This window comes from Ascaphus truei, chromosome 5, assembly GCF_040206685.1.
Source record: "Ascaphus truei isolate aAscTru1 chromosome 5, aAscTru1.hap1, whole genome shotgun sequence".
Classification (NCBI taxonomy): Eukaryota; Metazoa; Chordata; class Amphibia; order Anura; family Ascaphidae; genus Ascaphus; species Ascaphus truei.
In genome coordinates, this window is record NC_134487.1 from 128,039,710 (window position 1) to 128,059,004 (window position 19,295).

The window sequence follows — 19,295 nt, forward strand, 5'->3', positions numbered from 1 at the left end:
CCCAATGTCTCTCACTCGCTTCCCCATGTCCCTCACTCTCTTCCCCATGTCCCTCACTCTCTTCCCATGTCCCTCACTCTCTTCCACATGTCTCTCACTCTCCTCCCCATGTCTCTCTCCCCATATTTCTCTCCCTCCCCCATGTCTCTCCCTCCCCCATGTCTCTCCTTCCCTCCCTTCCCTCCCTTCCCCCATTTCTCTCTCCCCCTCCCTTCCCCCATTTCTCTCTCCCCCATGTCTCTCACTCTCCTCCCCATGTCTCTCCCTCTCTATCCCTCCCCATGTCTCTCTCTCCCTCCCCATGTCTCTCTCTCCCTCCCCATGTCTCTCTCTCCCTCCCCATGTCTCTCTCTCCCTCCCCATGTCTCTCTCTCCCTCCCCAAGTCTCTCACTCTCCTCCCCATGTTTCTCTCTCCCTCCCCATGTTTCCCTCTCCCACCCCGTCTTCCCCCCTCACTCATGTCTCTCTCCACCCCCACACATGTCTCTCTAACCCCCACCCATGTCTCTCTCCCCCCAACCATGTCACTCCCTCCTCCCCCAATGTCATTCTCTGCCACCCCATGTTTCTCTCACTCCCCCTGTTGGATACATAGCGAAATACACACAAGTACACTCTTACCTTATCCCCAGCACACTGCAGCCAGGGAGAGGAGAAGCTACATGAGCCACATAGAGCCACTGTTGGCTGGAGGTGACATTGCACAGCCCCTGCTCCTCTCTCTGCTCCGCAAAACCATGACACGTGACAGATTGTCAGGACACCGGGACAACTCCCTAAAAACCGGAACTGTTCCAGTTACACGTCTGGTCACCCTAAGTATGTTCAATGTACAAGGCCTAAAGAATACAACTCAAATAATCTTACCTTTTGCTTTGTTGATTCTAACCATTTCCATGATGAACTGAAGACACTGTAACAGCGTTCTTCCCGATTCGTTATTGTTGAAAATACACCAGAACTATATGATTCCACACAGATCTAAATGGAATGAGTGCTGGCTGCACATTCTATCCCTTCGCTCACAGACTAAAATGAGTGTTTCCTTGTACATCTTGCATGCTAAGGTGTGACATGGAGCAGAGGTTATAGGTGGTTTACTGATTAACTCAGGTGCACTACTGCAATTTGTTAAAGCTAGCGTTAAACGATCTGCTGATTTAAAGCAGCAGCTCACCCAGCCCTTCTCTTTTTTAATTTTTTTACTGGAGCAGAACCGTGGTATTTTCAGCTGATTCCCGAGTAATACTGAAAATAATTTTTTCATACAGCGCTTTTCTCCCACTGGGACACAAAGTGCTTCACAATTACAGTATAGTGCGCAGTACGCAGCATATAGGATCTTTGCAGACACACTCCCTGCCCAGATGAGATTACAATCTATGTTTTTGGTGCCTGAGGCACAGGGAGATAAAGTGACTTGCCCAAGGTCACAAGGAGCCGACACCGGGAATTGAACCACGTTCCGCTGCCTCAAACTCAGTGCCATTGTTATCCGAGTCAGTGACTTTACTCACTGAGCGCACTCCTTCAGCGCTGGTACGTCGTGGTATTTAAATCCCCCGCATCACAGGGGGCCAACAGATAACGCTGTTGCTTGCTTTTGGCCTGTGTAACGCAGTAGATTTAAACCGCCATTTTGTTTCGCAGGGAGCGGACTGCAATGCATTACCTTTACCAGTCCGTATCTCGGGAACCAGGGGATTCGGAGAGCGGAAAATAGCACGCCAGGGACTTGATTTGTTTGTTCTATATTCCTATTTTGACACGTTTTTTGAAGACTTGTCTGTCCTGTCTCTCAGGCTGCCATTTTTCTGATTGAGGACTGATAACACACTCCTCTTATTGGGATTATTTTGAATACTCACTATTGTTAACACTCCAATCTAGGAGTTGACATTATATTATATATTGTGGGGTTCCCCTTCAGGTTTACTGGTAATACATACTGTATCATACACCGGTTTGGAATCTCTGGGGCTGCTTACACCATCCACCAAGCCCGCTAATATATATTAGGAGTACATTAGGTACTCTTACCTCACAGGTATTATTAGATCAAGCGCTTTTTGTATGTTATTAGTTTGTCTTTATATCAGGGGTGGGCAACTCCAGTCCTCAAGAGCCACCAACAGATCAGGTTTTCAGGATATCCCTGCTTCAGCACAGGTGGCTCAGTCATAATCATTGAGCCACCTGTGCTGAAGCTGGGATTTCCTGAAAACCTGACTTGTTGGTGGCCCTTGAGGACTGAAGTTGCTCACGCCTGCTTTATGTCATCATTACTTTTTCATAATGTTTATTAGTAGAAGTTGGGGCTTAGAGCAGTAGACCTATTCTAAATATTCTGTAGAGTAACTAACTAGAATTACCACGAAGAAAAATATTCACGGGACTTAGTTTAAGTGCAAAGCAATAGAACATGCAATATAACTCCAAGTGATCTGAGATCACCTTTCATGAAAATATCAGTCACAAATGCACTCGGTGGCTTACAGTATGGCAGTGGCACAATCACGGTTATCGAATTGAAAGCAGCAATCCTGCCTACGTTGTTTTTTTAATGTTTATTATTATTTATTTACATTATTTGGACCAGCGGGTTCTCTGGAGCTGGACCGCACTATTTTCTCTTGAAAAGAACCCTACAGGTTTAGATACCAATGTTCCCCTGTCCCTCCCAGGAAATAAAAATGGCCACCACATTGCTGGCCGATAGAAAGTCGCAACATCATCGACCGTGCCCACCATACTTAAATAAACAGGAAATGTATCAGTACCTGTAACAGTAAGTTTGGGCAGGATTGATGCTGTTAGGCTACCCCACAAGATAATGTGTAATACTAACTGCTTGTTTTCCTTTCTTAGTAATGTACTATCTCAAAGGAAAGATTAACAGAACACACATATCCATAGCACTGCCATTAATAGCGATGTTAACATTGTGTTAGGAAATAACCAGTTCTGGGTTGCAAAGTCAAGTTTCTGAGTCATAGCTCATTTGTGATTAAATAGCGAAGCTGTGGGGTCTGTCCATAGCTGAGTCAGTGACCTAAATAAACAGTCATTTCCTGCCTTTTCATTCTGTGATAATTACTTCAACCAGCTCTTTTACTATTATTCTTTACATATCTTCGGCTTGGATACATGATTGGGCAGAGACAAGTTCGCACCCCTGATTGGCACACATCCTTAAGATTTTGGACAGGCCTCGGAGCAGACCCATAGCAATCTCACTCACCAACGCTCCCTTTTTATGAGGGAGGCTGTCTCATTTCTGTCTGTAAAGTCAGTAAAAATAGTTTCCTCGTCCCAATTCCAGTCAAGGGAAGATTTCGAAATCTCCTGCATTTTTATCTTGAATCTCTCTGAATTAAGCTTGGAAATATTGGCTAATATGAGTGGTATGACAAATCTTTTGAGGCAATCAGAGGTCTATGCCTAGAACCTAAATACCCTAAATATTTATTCCATGCTTCAAGAGAGATAAAGCTGTCAACATGGGTCAAACATCTTAAAAAAAAACAAGTACAACGGATGTCCAGTATGCAAGAAAGCTAGAACTAACTGTTCCCCTTACCCTTTATATACTGTGTGCTCCTGTTCAGTATGCTGTGAAACCGTCTTCCTCATGCTTTGGAAATTTAAATCCCCATTCAAATTACCGTATTGGCCCGAATATAGTACGGCCTCGCTCATAATACGACCCTAAAGTTTTGAAGGTGTTCTACATGAAAAATACAATGTGTTAGGCTGCGCATATAATACGAGTACAGTCTTCGGAAGGACATTTTTACGGAAAAAAAAACATAGCACTATATGCGGGCCAATACGGTGGTTTTTTTTTGTTGTTGCAAGAATTTTAGTTTGTGTGGCTATTCCCCACCTTTCACCTAAATATTAAACACCACCGCAGTTGTTCCCTATGTTTTAAGACTCTAGGTCTACCCTACAGTAATTATTTTGCCTTTGTCTTTGTATAGTGTTCAATGCAAGACGACTTGGTTTTGGGCCTTGACCCTCCAAATCGCATTTAAACCAGAAATTATTTCACCTTGTGCAATACATTTACTAAGTTATTGATGCACAAGATGAAAAAAAACAAAAAAACTGGGAAAATATGTTGGCAGAAAATTACCGTCTGTGCAGCCAACACAGTAATTGAGCAAAAGGGAAAAAAATGACAGTCGTCTCCAAAGAAGTAACAGAAAACCAGATACTTACAACATCGTGATGAAATTACTTTAAATGAACATGACTGTTTCTGCCACGTTCAGCCATAAATCATATAAAGTCTTTTCATCAAGATGTTGTACATAGCTTTTATACTACTGTAGCCTAGCCTCCGGCCACTACTTATTTTCCTGGGCCCAGCCAGTGTAAGTCCTATTAGGTGCAGGCAGTAGATGGGTTAATTCCATCAGAAAGGCCTTGTGTGCTATTGCAGCCTTGGATATATTTGATGTATCCAAGGGCGGGCCTAGCAACTGCCAGAAAGTGTCAGCCTGAGAGGTGGATACTGGTTGGGTCAAATGCTGGATGTGATGGCCTGTAAGTACCCAGACCTGCTCTGTTATGGGGCAGGGTTACAAGCACAACCCAAGGGTATAAATAGTAGCACTTTTCCAAAAGTGGGTGTGTCTCTTTCCCCCCCCCCCCCCCCCCTGTGGAATGAGTACCAGCTACCCTGGGTCTCATTAGGAGTCCTCAGGAAGAGCACCATGCAGAAGGCCTGGTATGGGCCTCAAGCCCTATCAGTAATGCTGTTACTAGGGGAAGCAAGGAAAGTGATATACCTGCTGTAAGATCCTGAACATACAATAAATACCATGGAAACATCTATCACAGTGATTCACTGTCTTCGGCTAAGGAAATCTGTCAGTCTGGGCCATCCTTCTATCCATAGGATCCATGCTGACTGGAGGCGCTGCAACCAATGAACAAAGGTACCCTGTACACCTGTCCTGATGATTCCCCACACCACCGCGGAAGTGCTCAGCCCTCCTGTTATCTCACAAGTATGCACCATACCGCAGTAAATATGGAGTAGCAGACCAAATCTCACTTAGGGTGGGGGTAAAGGGGCTACACTACTTCTTTTTAATACGTGGAAACAGTTTTCTTTCTCTTTCTCAACACTCTCTCCTCTTTCTCAACACTCTCTCTCCTCTTTCTCAACATTTCTCTCTCCTCTTTCTCTGCCTCTATTCACTCCCTGTTGTGCTTCTTTCTATATCTTCCCACTGTATACGGTAGGTCCCTTCTATTACTCTGAGCTACATTTTAAACAAGGTTTGAAATACTGCAGTACAGGAAGATATTTACATTTATTTTTTTTAGGAACACAATATGGGGAAGATATATACAAATTTGATGACTTCACAACAGTTTCTCCAGCAATGCTAGTCTAACATTCGCCAATTTAGGTAACTTGTGTAAAAGTTTTGCAAATCTCTAACCTTGAATTTAAAACACTTTATTGAAAGGCGACATTAACACAAAAAAGTTAGATCGGATTTTCAAAATATACCATTAATGATTGCACCTTTAAATCCATAAACCCTCTATCAGCACAAGCCTGTGCAGTGTAGCTGTAAAATATTAACTATAATTACCTCGTTAGTATTTCACCAAACAACCAATTAGAGGAAATAATTGTAGCCTCTTGTATGTGTCTAGGAGTTTTAATAATGTTTGTCTGCATCGGCGGTACAGAAATTAGACGAATTGCAAGAGTTACTGAGCTACCGGATTATATAGAATATAGCAAAACAATAAAATAAATAATAGCTACTAGGTATAGCAATAAAAACGCAAAATATTGAACATCACATGCTACAGATCCCTTGAATGTAACATTTTCTAACTTGCTAGGTTTGAATTAATTGAGAGGTTATGTTCGTTAACCACACACACACCACACACACCACACTTAAACTGCAATTATACATTGGGAGCTATTCATTAAACAGCAAGAATGGCGTTTCTGTGCAAAAAAAAAAAAAATGTTTTTGCATGGTAACACATCTTGCTGTATTCATTAAACAGTTCTCAGGTGTCCAAACCAAGGAACACACTTTATTTTAGGTTACAATTTAGTTCTGGCTTTAGTATGCAAATGAAGATATCTCTCAAAATTAGATGTTCGCATGCTATTCAATACGATGGAAGATTACATTTTGCATGGAAATGTTCGCCCAGAGAAATCAAATGATTCATTAATCTGTATATGTCCTTATATTCCAGACATACTAAAGCTATGCAAGTCACGTAAAAATCAAATAGTTGAATTTGTTTGAAACGTAAAATGTATGTACTGTATAGATACAGAGGGCCAGCTGCCCGGGCCATCCTGGTAGGGAGTGCAGAAAAGAGAAGCAGAGGTCCCAAAATGGGGCCGTCGCGTCCATAATGGCTCCGTACTTAACGTGCCTTCCTTTCCCCCCACCACGAGGTTTGGTGGATTTGCGCGCGAATCAACAAGGGGAGGGGCTAATGGGACGGGCTATTTAAGCCCAGCGCTTGCAGGAACTGATCACTGATTCTGTTTTCTTCTCACCCTGCAGGTCCCTGTGCCTCCCGATCGTGATCACCGATCCCCAGCACAATGAAGCAGCCCAGCAGAACCCAGCCTCCTGCATCGGCAGCCCTACAGAAGCAGCAGCAGCAGCCCTCTGCCCCGTTCCCAGCCGGAGACTGAGAGAATCAGCCCGGCATGCCAGCTCCACCCCCAGCCTCATTCCGGTACCTGCTCCGTGCAGAGCAGGGAAATGCAGGCTGCTTTACTCCACCTCACAGAAAAACGGCCCCCCTCTCCCCACGCTGCCCTGGTCACCTCTCCCCACGCTGCCCTTGTCACCTCTCCCCACGCTGCCCTGGTCACCTCTCCCCACGCTGCCCTGGTCACCTCTCCCCACGTTGCCCTGGTCACCTCTCCCCACGCTGCCCTGGTCACCCCTCCCCATACTGCACTTATACCCTCTCCCCATGCTGCACTTATACCCTCTCCCCATGCTGCACTGATACACCCTCCCCATGCTGCACTGATACACCCTCCCCATGCTGCACTGATACACCCTCCCCATGCTGCACTGATACACCCTCCCCATGCTGCACTGATACACCCTCCCCATGCTGCACTGATACCCGCTCCCCATGCTGAACTGATACCCCCTCCCCATGCGGCACTGATACACCCTCCCCATACTGCCCCAAGCACCTCTCCCCATGCTGCCCTGGTCACCCCTCCCGCCACACAGTGCATCCACCCCATGCTGCCCATACCACCCCCTCTCCTGCTGACCAGACCACCCCCCCCCCATGGCTGGACTCAGCCACCCAACTCTGTCCACCATCCCACCCACTGCCGCAGCGGCGTTACCCCCCACCGGGTTTCCCCTGCCCTACACCCTGGCGCATAATGCCCCCATGCGCCTTATGCCCACGCGCATTACGCCCACGCGCATTACGCCCATGCGCATTACGCCCATGCGTCTTCCCAACCCCCCCTGTACGCACCCGCACATTACACGCATTACGCCCCTGCGCCGTACGTGCACGCCCCATACGCACCTGCGCCCCTAGCAACCGCCCCGGTGCCATACGTGCCACTGCCCCACACACCCGCCCATGTGCCTTATGCCCCTGCGCACCATGCACCCGCCCCTTTGCCATACGCTCCTGGCGCACCCACGCCAGCCTGGGATCCTTCAACGGCAGCCCCAGTGCCGCTGGCTACGGGGTGGCACCCAGTCACCCCCAGTGTCCCGGGCGCCCCCCGGCAAATGCGCCAGTACCAAGGGCGCTGGGAAGCGTTGCCGATCTGGGGAGCAGAAACCGGAGCCGTGCAGCGAGTAAAAAATCCAGGACAAGTCACCCAGGTGTCCAGGCCGCAGGATCAGGCCGTGTTGGAAAATGAGGATGTTAGTGATGTGGGGTCGGTTAGGACAGGGTCGGACTGTGAGTCCCAAGGGTCAGACAGTGACGATAGTGAGAGTGCTAGGGCGAGCAGCGAGTCAGACGCAAGCAGCGGCGCAGACAGCGACGAGACCCCAGGGATAAAGCGCATAAGGAAGCAGGTAGAAGCATTGAGCAAGGCAGCAAAGTGGAGCAGGACAGATAAGGCAAAACGCAAAGCGCGCAAGGACAAGGGTGCGGTTTCCGCTCACAGCGCAGAGGATTCGTTCGCGGTCGAGACTAGCTCCCTGTACACACACCTGCCCAGGAGAACACAGAGAGACATAGGTAACAGGAAGTATGTGGATATGTTTAAGCTGTCTGTAACGGGACGAGCAGAGAGGAAGCGCGCGTGGGAGGCGGGCGAGAAAGTGCAGGTAGTAAGGAGTAATGGAGTGAGGAGTAATGCGAACTGGATTCTGGGTTTCACTGTGTTCGGGGACTGTTTCCTTTCAAAGCATCCCAAGCAATTGTATAATGTAATGAAATACCTGAATGTGATACAGACCATACATGACGAACACGGGGGGTCAGCATGGCGGGATTATGACGAGCAGTTCAGGCATAGGTGGCAGGGGGATACACGGTTGAGTTTGGGGAAGATGGACATGGAATTGTGGATGAAGTTAGTGGGACGGGGGAAGCAGGGGGGCGACGCCCCCTTTTCCAAGGGTCCAGGCGGTCGGCCCGGGAGTGATTCAACAAGCAGGGGCAATAAAGGGGAGTGTTGGGCGTTTAATGATAAACACTGCAAGCTGGGGGCGGGTTGCAAGTTTAGACATGTGTGTAGCCTGTGCGGGGGTAACCACCCCGTCAAGAAGTGCTTCAAAGGCCCTGGGCAACCGCAGCCAGGGGAGAGGGAAGGCCCCAACACCAGTCAGCCTTAGCGGTTTGGGCCGTTGGCTAAAGGGGTACCCAGACCGGGAGAAGGTGGGTTTTTCTTGGAGGGGTTTTAGAAGAGGGTTTTTCACATACCAGTGAGGGGGGGTGTGAGTTCAAGGAGATAAAATTGGGACGTATGGTGGGCCCATTCACACCCCCCCCCCCCCTATTGCTCAGTTAATTATTTCCCCGGATGCAAAAAAAAAAAAAATTATATTCAGGCTAATACAACCTCTGTCATACCCAAGGGGGGTATGAGGCCATAGACCCAAGCTACGCCAGATACAATACCAATCATTCGACACTGCCATAAGGGATAATTAAGACATATGGGGAGGGAGCACTATTGGTAAAATTGACATAGAAGCAGCCTTTTCGGCTGTTACTGTTGGCCCCCAGCAGCTTCAGATTCACAATCAAATGCTTAAAAGGGGTACATTAGGGCCCGGCAGGCGAGTAATTAAATAATCTTCTAACATGTTTTCTGTCTTCACAGCGGGGGCCCCTCGATATTTTATTAATAACATGCGTAGGCCTTTGCAAGCGATCAGCAGTCAGGGTTTAGGGTCACAGCTTGGGGTGTGGGGTGAGTCCCCAGTAAGTGGCCTTATTGGGTCCTCCGGGTGGCGGAACTGTCAGGTCAGTCATCGTAGGGACACCGTGAATGCCCGAAATGGGGCTCCAGCCGATGCGGATGGGCCGCCAGGTAACGGTCACCCTGAAAAGATTGTGCGGGCTGGAGGCGCCGACGCAGGCAGTCAGGCGCTGTACCACTGGCACCAATCTTAGGCAGCTGGGCTCTATCCTATGCGGGTAGGCCCAGGCGGCTCTGATAAGGGGGACCGAGGGGCCGTGGAGAGTGTCTCTCGCGGCGGAGAGTGTCTCTCCCAGTGAACGGTAGACGGGGGCCGTGGAGAGTGTCTCTCCTAGTGGACGGAAGATACCGAGAATAGGGGTGACAAAGGACTAAGATTATGGCTGGCAGTTATTTTCAGGTATTGTTAAAACAATAAAGCTGTGAACATTTTTACTTCCACAAAACTGTGTCGTCTCAGTTTGTTAGGGGGGTGTAAGTAAACCACGCAGTAGGCACACTACGCCATTATACCCCCTGCCGCCTGCGTTGCGGCAGTGACTTAACCTGTCAATCAGCATTGCACCCGGTCACAGCTCGCCCGATCCTGCTTCGTTACTGCAACATCAAAGCAGGACTAGGCATTGTAACTGGCTGCAGAGCTGACGGACACGTGTGCACCGGTCAGTGAGGAAGGAGGGTGGGGAGCAGAGAGAGAGGGACAGAGGCTGGGGGCAGAGAGCGGGGGACAGAGACTGGGGGTTGGAGTGAGACGGAGACCCGCCCCTGCTCTGCATGATGTCAGGGGTAGGAGGAGGGAGGAGTGTCTGTGTGCTGCTGTGTGTAAGTATGGGTGACAGCAGGGCTGCCCACAGCTTTCCTGGGATCAAGGACTAGAGTTTCAACTGGGGCCCCCCTTGTGGTTGCCTTGCCCTCACCCCCCTCTATTTCTCTCACACTCCCCCCTCTTTTTCTCTCCCCCTTCTTTCATTCCCCCTCTCATCCTCCCCCTCTCCCTTTCACTCACACTTCCCCTCCTCAATCTTCTCCCTCTCTATCATTCTCCCTCTCTTACACTTTCCCCCCTCCCTCTTCCCCTTCTCTCACACTCCCTTCTTACTCTACCTCCCTCTCTTACAAATCTTCTCTCCCCCTCCCACTCTTACACCCCCCGCTCACTTTATCCCCCTTCTCCTCTTTTACTCAATACCTCCCTCATCTCACTCAATCCCACTTCCCTCTCAAATCCCACTCTCCCCTCACACTCAACCCCCCCACAAACACACACACACCCACTCATTCCCCCTCAAAGAATTTAAGCTTCGACGGGAGGCCTCAGACGCGGCGCCGATCCCACGAGCGGATGCAGAATTTGGGCCCAACTTCTGGGTAAGCCAAACTTCTGGCACCGACCAATGTGGACGTGGATGGGGCTTGGGGTCAAGGCCGGTCAGCAGCTTGGAAGAGCTGGGGCCCACAGTCACCAGACCCCGGAGAGTGTATCAGTGTGCTGTGCATTAGTCGCTGTGTATAGTGTGCTAGTGTGCTGTGTTTTGTGTCAGTGTGCATTACACTGAAAATAGTTTTCCAGCAATTGAGCATGGCCCATCAGTTTAATAAGTAGGCTCTTTTACCACTGAGAGTCACATGTTCAAGATACTCCTCTTCACACCAATTCTAGAGGGCGTAATACAAAAGTGATGTCATATTTTCCATGTGCAATACACCTATACACAGAAAAAGCAGAGGTAAGATGCTATGAGTGGCTTTAGTTTCAATCTTTTTTCCAATTGACATTCATGTTTTGTATTGTTTTTCTTGTTTCACAATCCCTTTCTACTTCGTACCCCATATTAGCCAAGCAGTTTTCTGCTATAAGACACCTTCTGGCACTGGAAGACTCCTTAGAGCCCACTGACTTCATGTATCTTCCAGCGCCGGAATATATCTTACGACAGGCGACTAATTATGGCCCCATGTGCTCACACTCCTGGAACATTAGACAGTGGACATTATGTACAATAAAGCTCATTGACAGCTCTGGAATTCATGCTTACATTATTATTCCCTTGATAACATCAAAGCTGTAATTTCCAAAGTCTTGATTACATTTTAAAATGTATATTTGTAATATTATTTATGCTGCCTGGCTAATGTTTTTTTTTTTAATAATAGGCAAATGATTTATTATTCATATCTGGATAATACCTGTAGTTAGTTTGCTCATTACAGTACTGTATGTGTTTGGGGGGGGAGGTGTATTTATTAAAATGTAGGAGATGAACAAAGGAACATAGGGCACAACGGGTTTAGCAAATCAAACTCATTTATTGAGCCAACACGACGTTTCGACCATAATGGTCTTTATCAAGTGACAATGGCATAAGTACATTCCCTTGTAACAACATATAATACCCGTTGTGCCCTATGTTCCTTTGTTCATCTGTTCAGGACTGATTGCAGGCTTTCGTGCAAACACCGGAGCACCGGTAACTGTATCATTATTTTTCTTTTTGAGGTGTGCAGCATTTCTCTTATATTGTCTGATTTATTGAAATGTGGGCCATCTTTATTTTTTTGTACAACACAAATGGTACCGCTGGCCAGCGGGGACCCACGGGGACCTCCCGAGGACCCCCGAACGCACGTGGGGATAAACCGGGGACCCCCCCAGCCTATGTTATCAATCGTGTGTTCAAATAAATAAATAATGGTTTTATGTTGGGCACAGGGGGTGGGATGTGTATTGGTGCTTACTACATATTTTAATTTAAATTGTATTACTAGTGTAGATGAGCAGGGGGTCTCCGGAGCAGAACCACATTGATTTCAGGTCCGGGGACACCCTGCTTCCCGAGATACAGGCCCCGTTATGGGGTGCCGGTATCTCATATGCATGTAAATGTCCCGTGTCACGTGACCACGATTTCAATGCTTTAAGGAATCGGGGAACACGTCCTTTGCGACGTGTTCCCTCCTTATGTAGTGCTGATGCTGCCTCTGCGCCACTCTCCGCTCATGCGTGCAACCCCGCTCTGATTACAGAACGCACGCGCAACCGCAGCTCTTCAGCCCCTGCCAGAGTTTGGCTCCGCCCCCGGACGCGCCACGCTGCTCTTGTGCACGGCGCATGCACGTGATGATGTGCAACAATCCCCAGCTGCGTGTCAAGCATCATTTGTGCCTCTTGTACCCTGCAGCCTATCCCAGCTTCCGCTGGGGCCACGCCACCGCTCCACCTCCTGTCCCATTGGTTCTGTCTGCCTACTTATACCCTGTTCCTGGTCTCAGTCAGTGCTTAGCATAATTCGGTGTAGCCTCGCTGCTTCCTACAGTTGTGCCTTGCCTTGTTCCAGTCTTGTCTTTCAGATTAACCTCTGGTGTACTGACCCGGCTTATAAGTGAACCCCTCTGGATATGGACCTCGGCTTACCCTCAACTACGGCGACTTCTCCAACCCCTTATCACGGCTAACGGACCTGGACTATTCTACCATCTATAATCCCGTACCACTGCTAACGGACTTCTACGATTCTACTCTCTCCAATCCCCGGACCAGCAAGTATACCGATTAACCCTCTCTCTCCAACTGAGACCCGGCAACGCTAGACAATCCGCCTTCCAGGCACGCTTCCGCTGCTGTGGGTGCGTGGCTTTGTACCTTCCCACCTCAGTGCTGGGGTCTTGCCTTGATTGTGGGTCGCGCGAGCGTTACAAATGCATAGGACATACTGGCACCCCATTATGGGGGCTGTATCTAGGGAAGCAGGGGGTCGTTGGACCTGACATCAACGCGGTTCTGCTCAGGAGACCCCCTGCTGATCTACACTAGTAATAAAATTAAAATTTAAAAATTGTTTATTTCTGCCGAGATTTGTGCAGAGACAGGCGGCTCTATCTATCTCTGCAGCAGAATCAACTCGCCGGGTGAGCCCTTTTCAGGGGGCCAATCATCTCGTCGCCAGCTACTCGCCATGTTTGCAAATGTTGCTATCATTGGTATTCAGGGCCTTCTGCATACCGTGATAGCAACGCTGTAAAAAATAGCGAATTAAAAACCCTGGCGATTTTTTCTATCGGACTTTATTGCATGAGGCCCCAATTTGAAAAAAAAACTAGATGAAAGATAAGAAGACAAGCAAGGTCCAGGAGTTCCAAGAAATTAGAGCGTGTATACAGTAACATTGTGTCAACACTATCCAAAGGCACTGAGAGGGTTGGGAATACACTGAAAGAGACTATAGGGCCATTCATTCAAGTGCGAGTATATCTGTAAAAATTACCAAAAAATAACAGACAACTAGACACAATAAAAAAAAAAGAAACTTTGCCATATCCAGAAAAAGAAGACTGATTTAGAAGCTGGTTAAGGAGGGGAGTGAGACAAAGAGAAAGCGAGAGAGAACCATTATATTCCATCGACAATAATAACCTTGTTTGTGGTGAGATTTGTTGACGTGTGTTCCAGTAACAATGATATAATGAAACTAACAAACACACAAACAGACTAACTGCAGTCATTCTCCCCTCAACAGAGGTAAAAGAGAAGTTTCAACAGTTTAGTGTTATGAGCTGCAAAATTTGTTTATGCCTTGAAGTGGCTTGCAGGCTTATAACGCTTTGGTCAAAGGGTTTAACTAAATGGCCCTTACCAATAAAAATAATATTATTATTGAAGTATTTAATTATATACTATTTACTATATATTTTGTCACATTGGATGTAGTATTGGGCTTTTCTGTCTTTTGTTATATAATCAAACTATGCAACGAATATGTGCATACTTGCAAAATATATGCAAAATATATGCATCTATACTTACAGTATTAAAGGAAATTCCTGCTCGTCAGTGCGTGTGCTGTCGCCGCCGAGTTTATTCTAACATTTGCCCGGTCTCGGCGCGACAGATACCGGACGCGCGCCGAGTTGTCCCGCACGCGCGCCGGAGCCTCGGAGGATCAGTCCTCCGATCGAGGCATCCCCCTCCCCTCTCCGGGTCCACCGGGTCCCCCGGAGCCCCCCACCACCATCCCCCACATTAGAGGAACCCAGGGCTCCCTCGGGGAGCCCTGGGCACACCCGCCATGCGCGCACGCTCCCGATGAAGCGTGACCGCGCATCGATGACACGCGGCACGCCGAGGGAAAAAAACGAGAAGACCGGAAAACCTCGCGGCTTGCGGCTCTAGCCGCATGAGAATAAAGTGTGTCTCCTCTGTATGTACATATTTACAGAAGTAGAAAAAGGGGCCAAACCTAGGACGGAAGCGTAAGCTACCAAAACATAAGAAAAAAGAGGAAAAATACATCCTTTTTAGGCTGCACTTTGGAAACGTACTCATGAGTGAGTGCAGAAAGTACCCTCATTAAGAAATAAGTGAATGTTAAAATATTACTTTTATTTCACTTTGCACCAATCATAAAATATATATAATAAAAATAATGTGAAATACTTAAAGCACCAGGATGTGCTGTGTTTATTACTTTGCCACTTATTATATTCTCCACCTAGTATTTAAGCACAGTAGCTCATTTGCAATAATGGAAGAAGGGAGGGGGAAATATTTATAGATAATTATTATTCCTGTAGGGTAAGGGTACTGTACGAGACCTACTCTGAATTACATACTCAGAGAGAGACTTGGAAGAAATACAGACCAGCTCTGCCCTATTCAGGCACAGGGAGTGAAACAACTAACCCTTTCTGTTTCTCAATTATTGTGTCTAAAATGTTATAAACGCCAATGAGAACATACAGACCTGATGTCTAAATAATACCAAAAGGAATTGTGTTGTTATATTTTCACAAGACAAGTTTGTAATCAATAGATACAGATTGATCATTCAGTTTCTAGAATAATGCGTGATCAATTTATCTGCACTTGATAAATTTAGAGAAGGGGAAGGGTTAAGGAGTAACCCAAAAGAAATCCTATTTGCACTCACTAACACTAATAAATGGCTAGGAAAAATTAAATCCTTGGGAGGGGCCCATTCACCATTTAGTAAATATATTAAAACAGTTTATTTAACAAATATGCAAAGACCAAAAAATAAATTGTTAAAAGAAACGGGGTGGGTGCAGGAAGGTGAGTGATCAGTTTAACTTGTAATCACAAGTGGGTTGTCGCTCTAGTGAGATAAGGGACAACATGTACACATGTGTTGTAGTGATACACCAATGGTCCTATAGGACAATATCTCACAAACCGCTATATACCCTTTACTTGATAAGGTATATAAGTATCTTATATCTGTAGCCATGCTGTAGTCTGCAATTTTCTCTCCTGCTGGAATTAAGCCTGGTAAGTTACAGGGATGCCAGCAGTAATCATGGAGGTTTGCCCTCACACCCTGGTGAGGTGCCCTATGTATGGATGGGAGTGGCTACATACTCTGAGTCCACCGTTAGTGACATCAGAGATGTGCCTGCTTCCTGAGGTATATAAGGCACAGCACTGATCAAAGTTAGTGTGTTGAAGTAAGGAGCAAGTCTGCGTTGAGACTTGGGAGGAGGCGGCTCACTAGTGCTTTAACTAGTGGCCCCATTCTGTGTTAAGTGACATCTAGCAGACAAAGCCATACTGTGTCCAGGGACCCGGCACAGGGGTGATCTCCCTGAGGGGAGAGGGGATCGCAGTCTATACTTTAATATAATACCTTCCTGGTTATGGTCCTAACCAGGAGAATCCTTGAGGAGTCTGCAATACCGCAACGTGATCCCACGTAGCCCTGCACTGCTCTCTGCAGAAATGAAGGCACACGCTGACTCCACAGGGGAGGGGTTCACAGCCGGATTATCCCTTTGCAAACAGTCTCTGTTATGCAATCAGTCTCTTTCTGCTACACTTGTGCTGACAATCAGGCTCCGTCCTGCAACCTCTTTCTCGCTAGGAGTAGAGTGAAGGAGTCCCTGTCTTAAGGCAGTTCCCTACACAATCCAGTTACTTCTCTACAGTGACTCAGGGAATTAACTGGGCCCTGGGGTTTAACTTCTGGCCTAATCCTTGGAGCACTGCTCTTTGGATCTAACCTGCAGCTTCAGGCTCCTGGTCTTCACTGACTGCTTCCTGTTCCAGCATGCAATAGTCTTTCCTGCTATTCAGCAGAATCCTGCATCCCTACTGGCTCCCTGGTGTCAGGTGGTGTTACTGCCCCTGAGCATCATGGGGATTGTAGTTCTATCTGCAGCCTTTGTCATACAAACACTGTATACAAACACTGTATACTCAACACTGCATACTCACACACTATACATACAAAAAGCATGCGGCACGTGCATGCGCATTCGCATAGGCACGCGCGGCCGCATGCTGTATAGAACGGCCCTTATACAGGCAGGAATAGCCTACTTCTCAATATATACTATCACTTTATGCTCTTCATTGTTTTTTCTGTATACTCCACATCTGAATACTGTATGTTAAAGCTTTTATTATTGTATCTTTGCTCTAGCACTCCCCAGAATGTTAACAAATGACAAGACCCACCATGTCAGGAACTGGAGCTCTCACCTTTCGTAACTGCAGTTTCCTACTGCGTCCTCATCCACATACTGTACTCAACTACTGACTTGCAACCTTTAGCCAATGCTTAACTAAATGATTAAACTTGAGTATTCCTGTCATGATAATATTATGTATTTTAATCAATCTGGTGCTTCAGGGGTTAATGTAGCTACAGTTTGATTTTAAAAATACAATATACAGGCAGTCCTCGGTTATCCGACACAATGCGTTACTCAAAATGGCGTTGTAAAGCGAAACGTTGTAAAGCGAAACACGTTTTCCCATAGGAACACTGTTTAAATGAAAGGTTCCGTTCCTGAAAGCATTTTTAACACTAAAATACACCAAATATTTTATGCAGGCAATAAGATATGCAGCACACACATAAATTATATAGTGTATATACTGTATAATATATATAATATAACATAATAAATAATATATTATATAGTATAATATAATACTATATAGTTTAATATTATATATATATACGCTCTTACGACGCTTTGCAACGTTGTTTATGTGAATATGTACAGTGCTCGACAAACCCGGTCGCCCACTCGCCAGGTGCGAACGGAAATTGGCCCGTGGCCAGCTACTTTTCCCCCCTGCTCTGCGCAAATTTTAAAAAAATTAAAAAAAAAAAATAACAAAAAAAATATCCTCCTGGCTGATTGGCCAATTGGTCGTGACGCGGAATGGAGCCCTTCTCTGCAGGGGTAATGGCTTCTCCTCGCGCGCGCGGTCCGTCTCCGTCTCCTGCCCGCACTTCCCTCCTCATCCCCTCCAGTCTCCGCTCCTGTCGGGCAAGAGATGACAGCAGGGGATTTCTCCCCCCCCCCTGCCCCGCTTGCCCTCCGGTTCTGCTCCTGTCCCTGTGGCTGCTTGCGCGGGGCAGGAGATGACAGTGGGCGATGTTCCCCCGTCCCGGTTGCCCTACGGTCCCCGCTTTCCCCCAGTGGCTGCTCCCGATGCCAGCAGGGGTGTTCCCCTCGGTCCCCGTGGCTGTCTCCGCTTCCCCACCCCCCCACAAATTTCAAAAAATAAATAAATAACAAAACAAAATATCTTCCTGGCTGATTGGCCGTGACGCGGTCGTGACGCGGAATGGAGCCCTTCTCTGCAGGGGTAAGTAATGGCTGCTCCTCGCGTGCGCGGTCCCTGTCTCCTGCTCGCGCTTCCCTTCTCATCCCCTCAGTCTCCGCTCCTGTCCCCGTGGCTGCTCGCGCGGGGCAGGAGATGACGGCAGGGGATTTCCCCCCCACCCACTCCCCGGTCCCGCTTGCCCTCCGGTTCCGCTCCTGTCCCCGTGGCTGCTCGCGTGGGGCAGGAGATAACAGCGGGGAATGTTCCCCCCCCCCCCCAAACCTGCTTCCCCTTTGGTCTCCGCTCCTGTCCCCGTGGCTGCTCGCGCGAGGCAGGGGATTTCCCCCCCCTGTCCCGCTTGCCCTCCGGTTCCACAGAGTGTGTATGTATGAGAGAGAGTGGTGTGTGTGTGTGTGTGTGTGTGTGTGTGTGTGTGTGTGTGTGTGTGTGTGTGTGTGTGTGTGTGTGTGTGTGTGTGTGTGTGTGTGTGTGTGTGTGTGTGTGTGTGTGTGTGTGTGTGTGTGTGTGTGTGTGTGTACGTGTAGGACACCAAAGGTACCCCCCACCCCACCCAGTCAGTCATCCCCCCACCCCACCCAGTCAGTCATCCCCCCACCCCACCCAGTCATCCCCCCACCCCACCCAGTCAGTCATCCCCCCACCCCACCCAGTCAGTCATCCCCCCACCCAGTCAGTCATCCTCCCACCCCACCCAGTCAGTCATCCCCCCATCCCACCCAGTCAGTCATCCCCCCATCCCACTCAGTCATCCCCCCACCCCACCCAGTCAGTCATACTCCCCACCACCCAGTCAGTCATACTCCCCCCCACCCAGTCAGTCATACCCCCCCAGTCAGTCATACCCCCCCACCCAGTAAGTCATACCCCCCCCACCCAGTCAGTCATACCCCCTCAGTCAGTCATACCCCCCACCCAGTCTGTCATACCCCCCCACCCAGTCAGTCATACCCCCCCACCCAGTCAGTCATAACCCCCCCCACCCAGTCAGTCATACCCCCCACCCAGTCAGTCATACCCCGCCCACCCAGTCAATCATACCCCGCCCACCCAGTCAATCATACCCCCCCCCACCAAGTCAAACATACCCCCCCACCCAGTCAGTCATACCCCCCCAGTCAGTCATACCCCCCCACCCAGTAAGTCATACCCCCCCCCCACCCAGTCAGTCATACCCCCTCAGTCAGTCATACCCCCCACCCAGTCAGTCATACCCCCCACCCAGTCAGTCATACCCCCCCACCCAGTCAGTCATACCCCCCCACCCAGTC

The 19,295-nt window shown here is 48.2% G+C and overlaps 1 protein-coding gene across 5 annotated transcripts in view; it reads right to left on the reverse strand.

Annotated features, from left to right (window-relative positions):
* NR1H4 (nuclear receptor subfamily 1 group H member 4) overlaps positions 1–19,295 on the reverse strand; it is a 131,610-nt gene that overhangs the window by 78,998 nt on the left and 33,317 nt on the right. Inside the window, exon 1 of one of the 5 annotated variants that reach the window (XM_075600688.1) lies at positions 869–1,041. The exons of the other annotated variants lie outside the window; for them this stretch is intronic. Coding sequence (XP_075456803.1) covers positions 869–899 — 31 coding nt within the window. The 5' untranslated portion in view covers positions 900–1,041. Of the gene's footprint in view, positions 1–868; positions 1,042–19,295 lie in introns of those variants that run through there. 5 annotated transcript variants of the gene reach the window in all.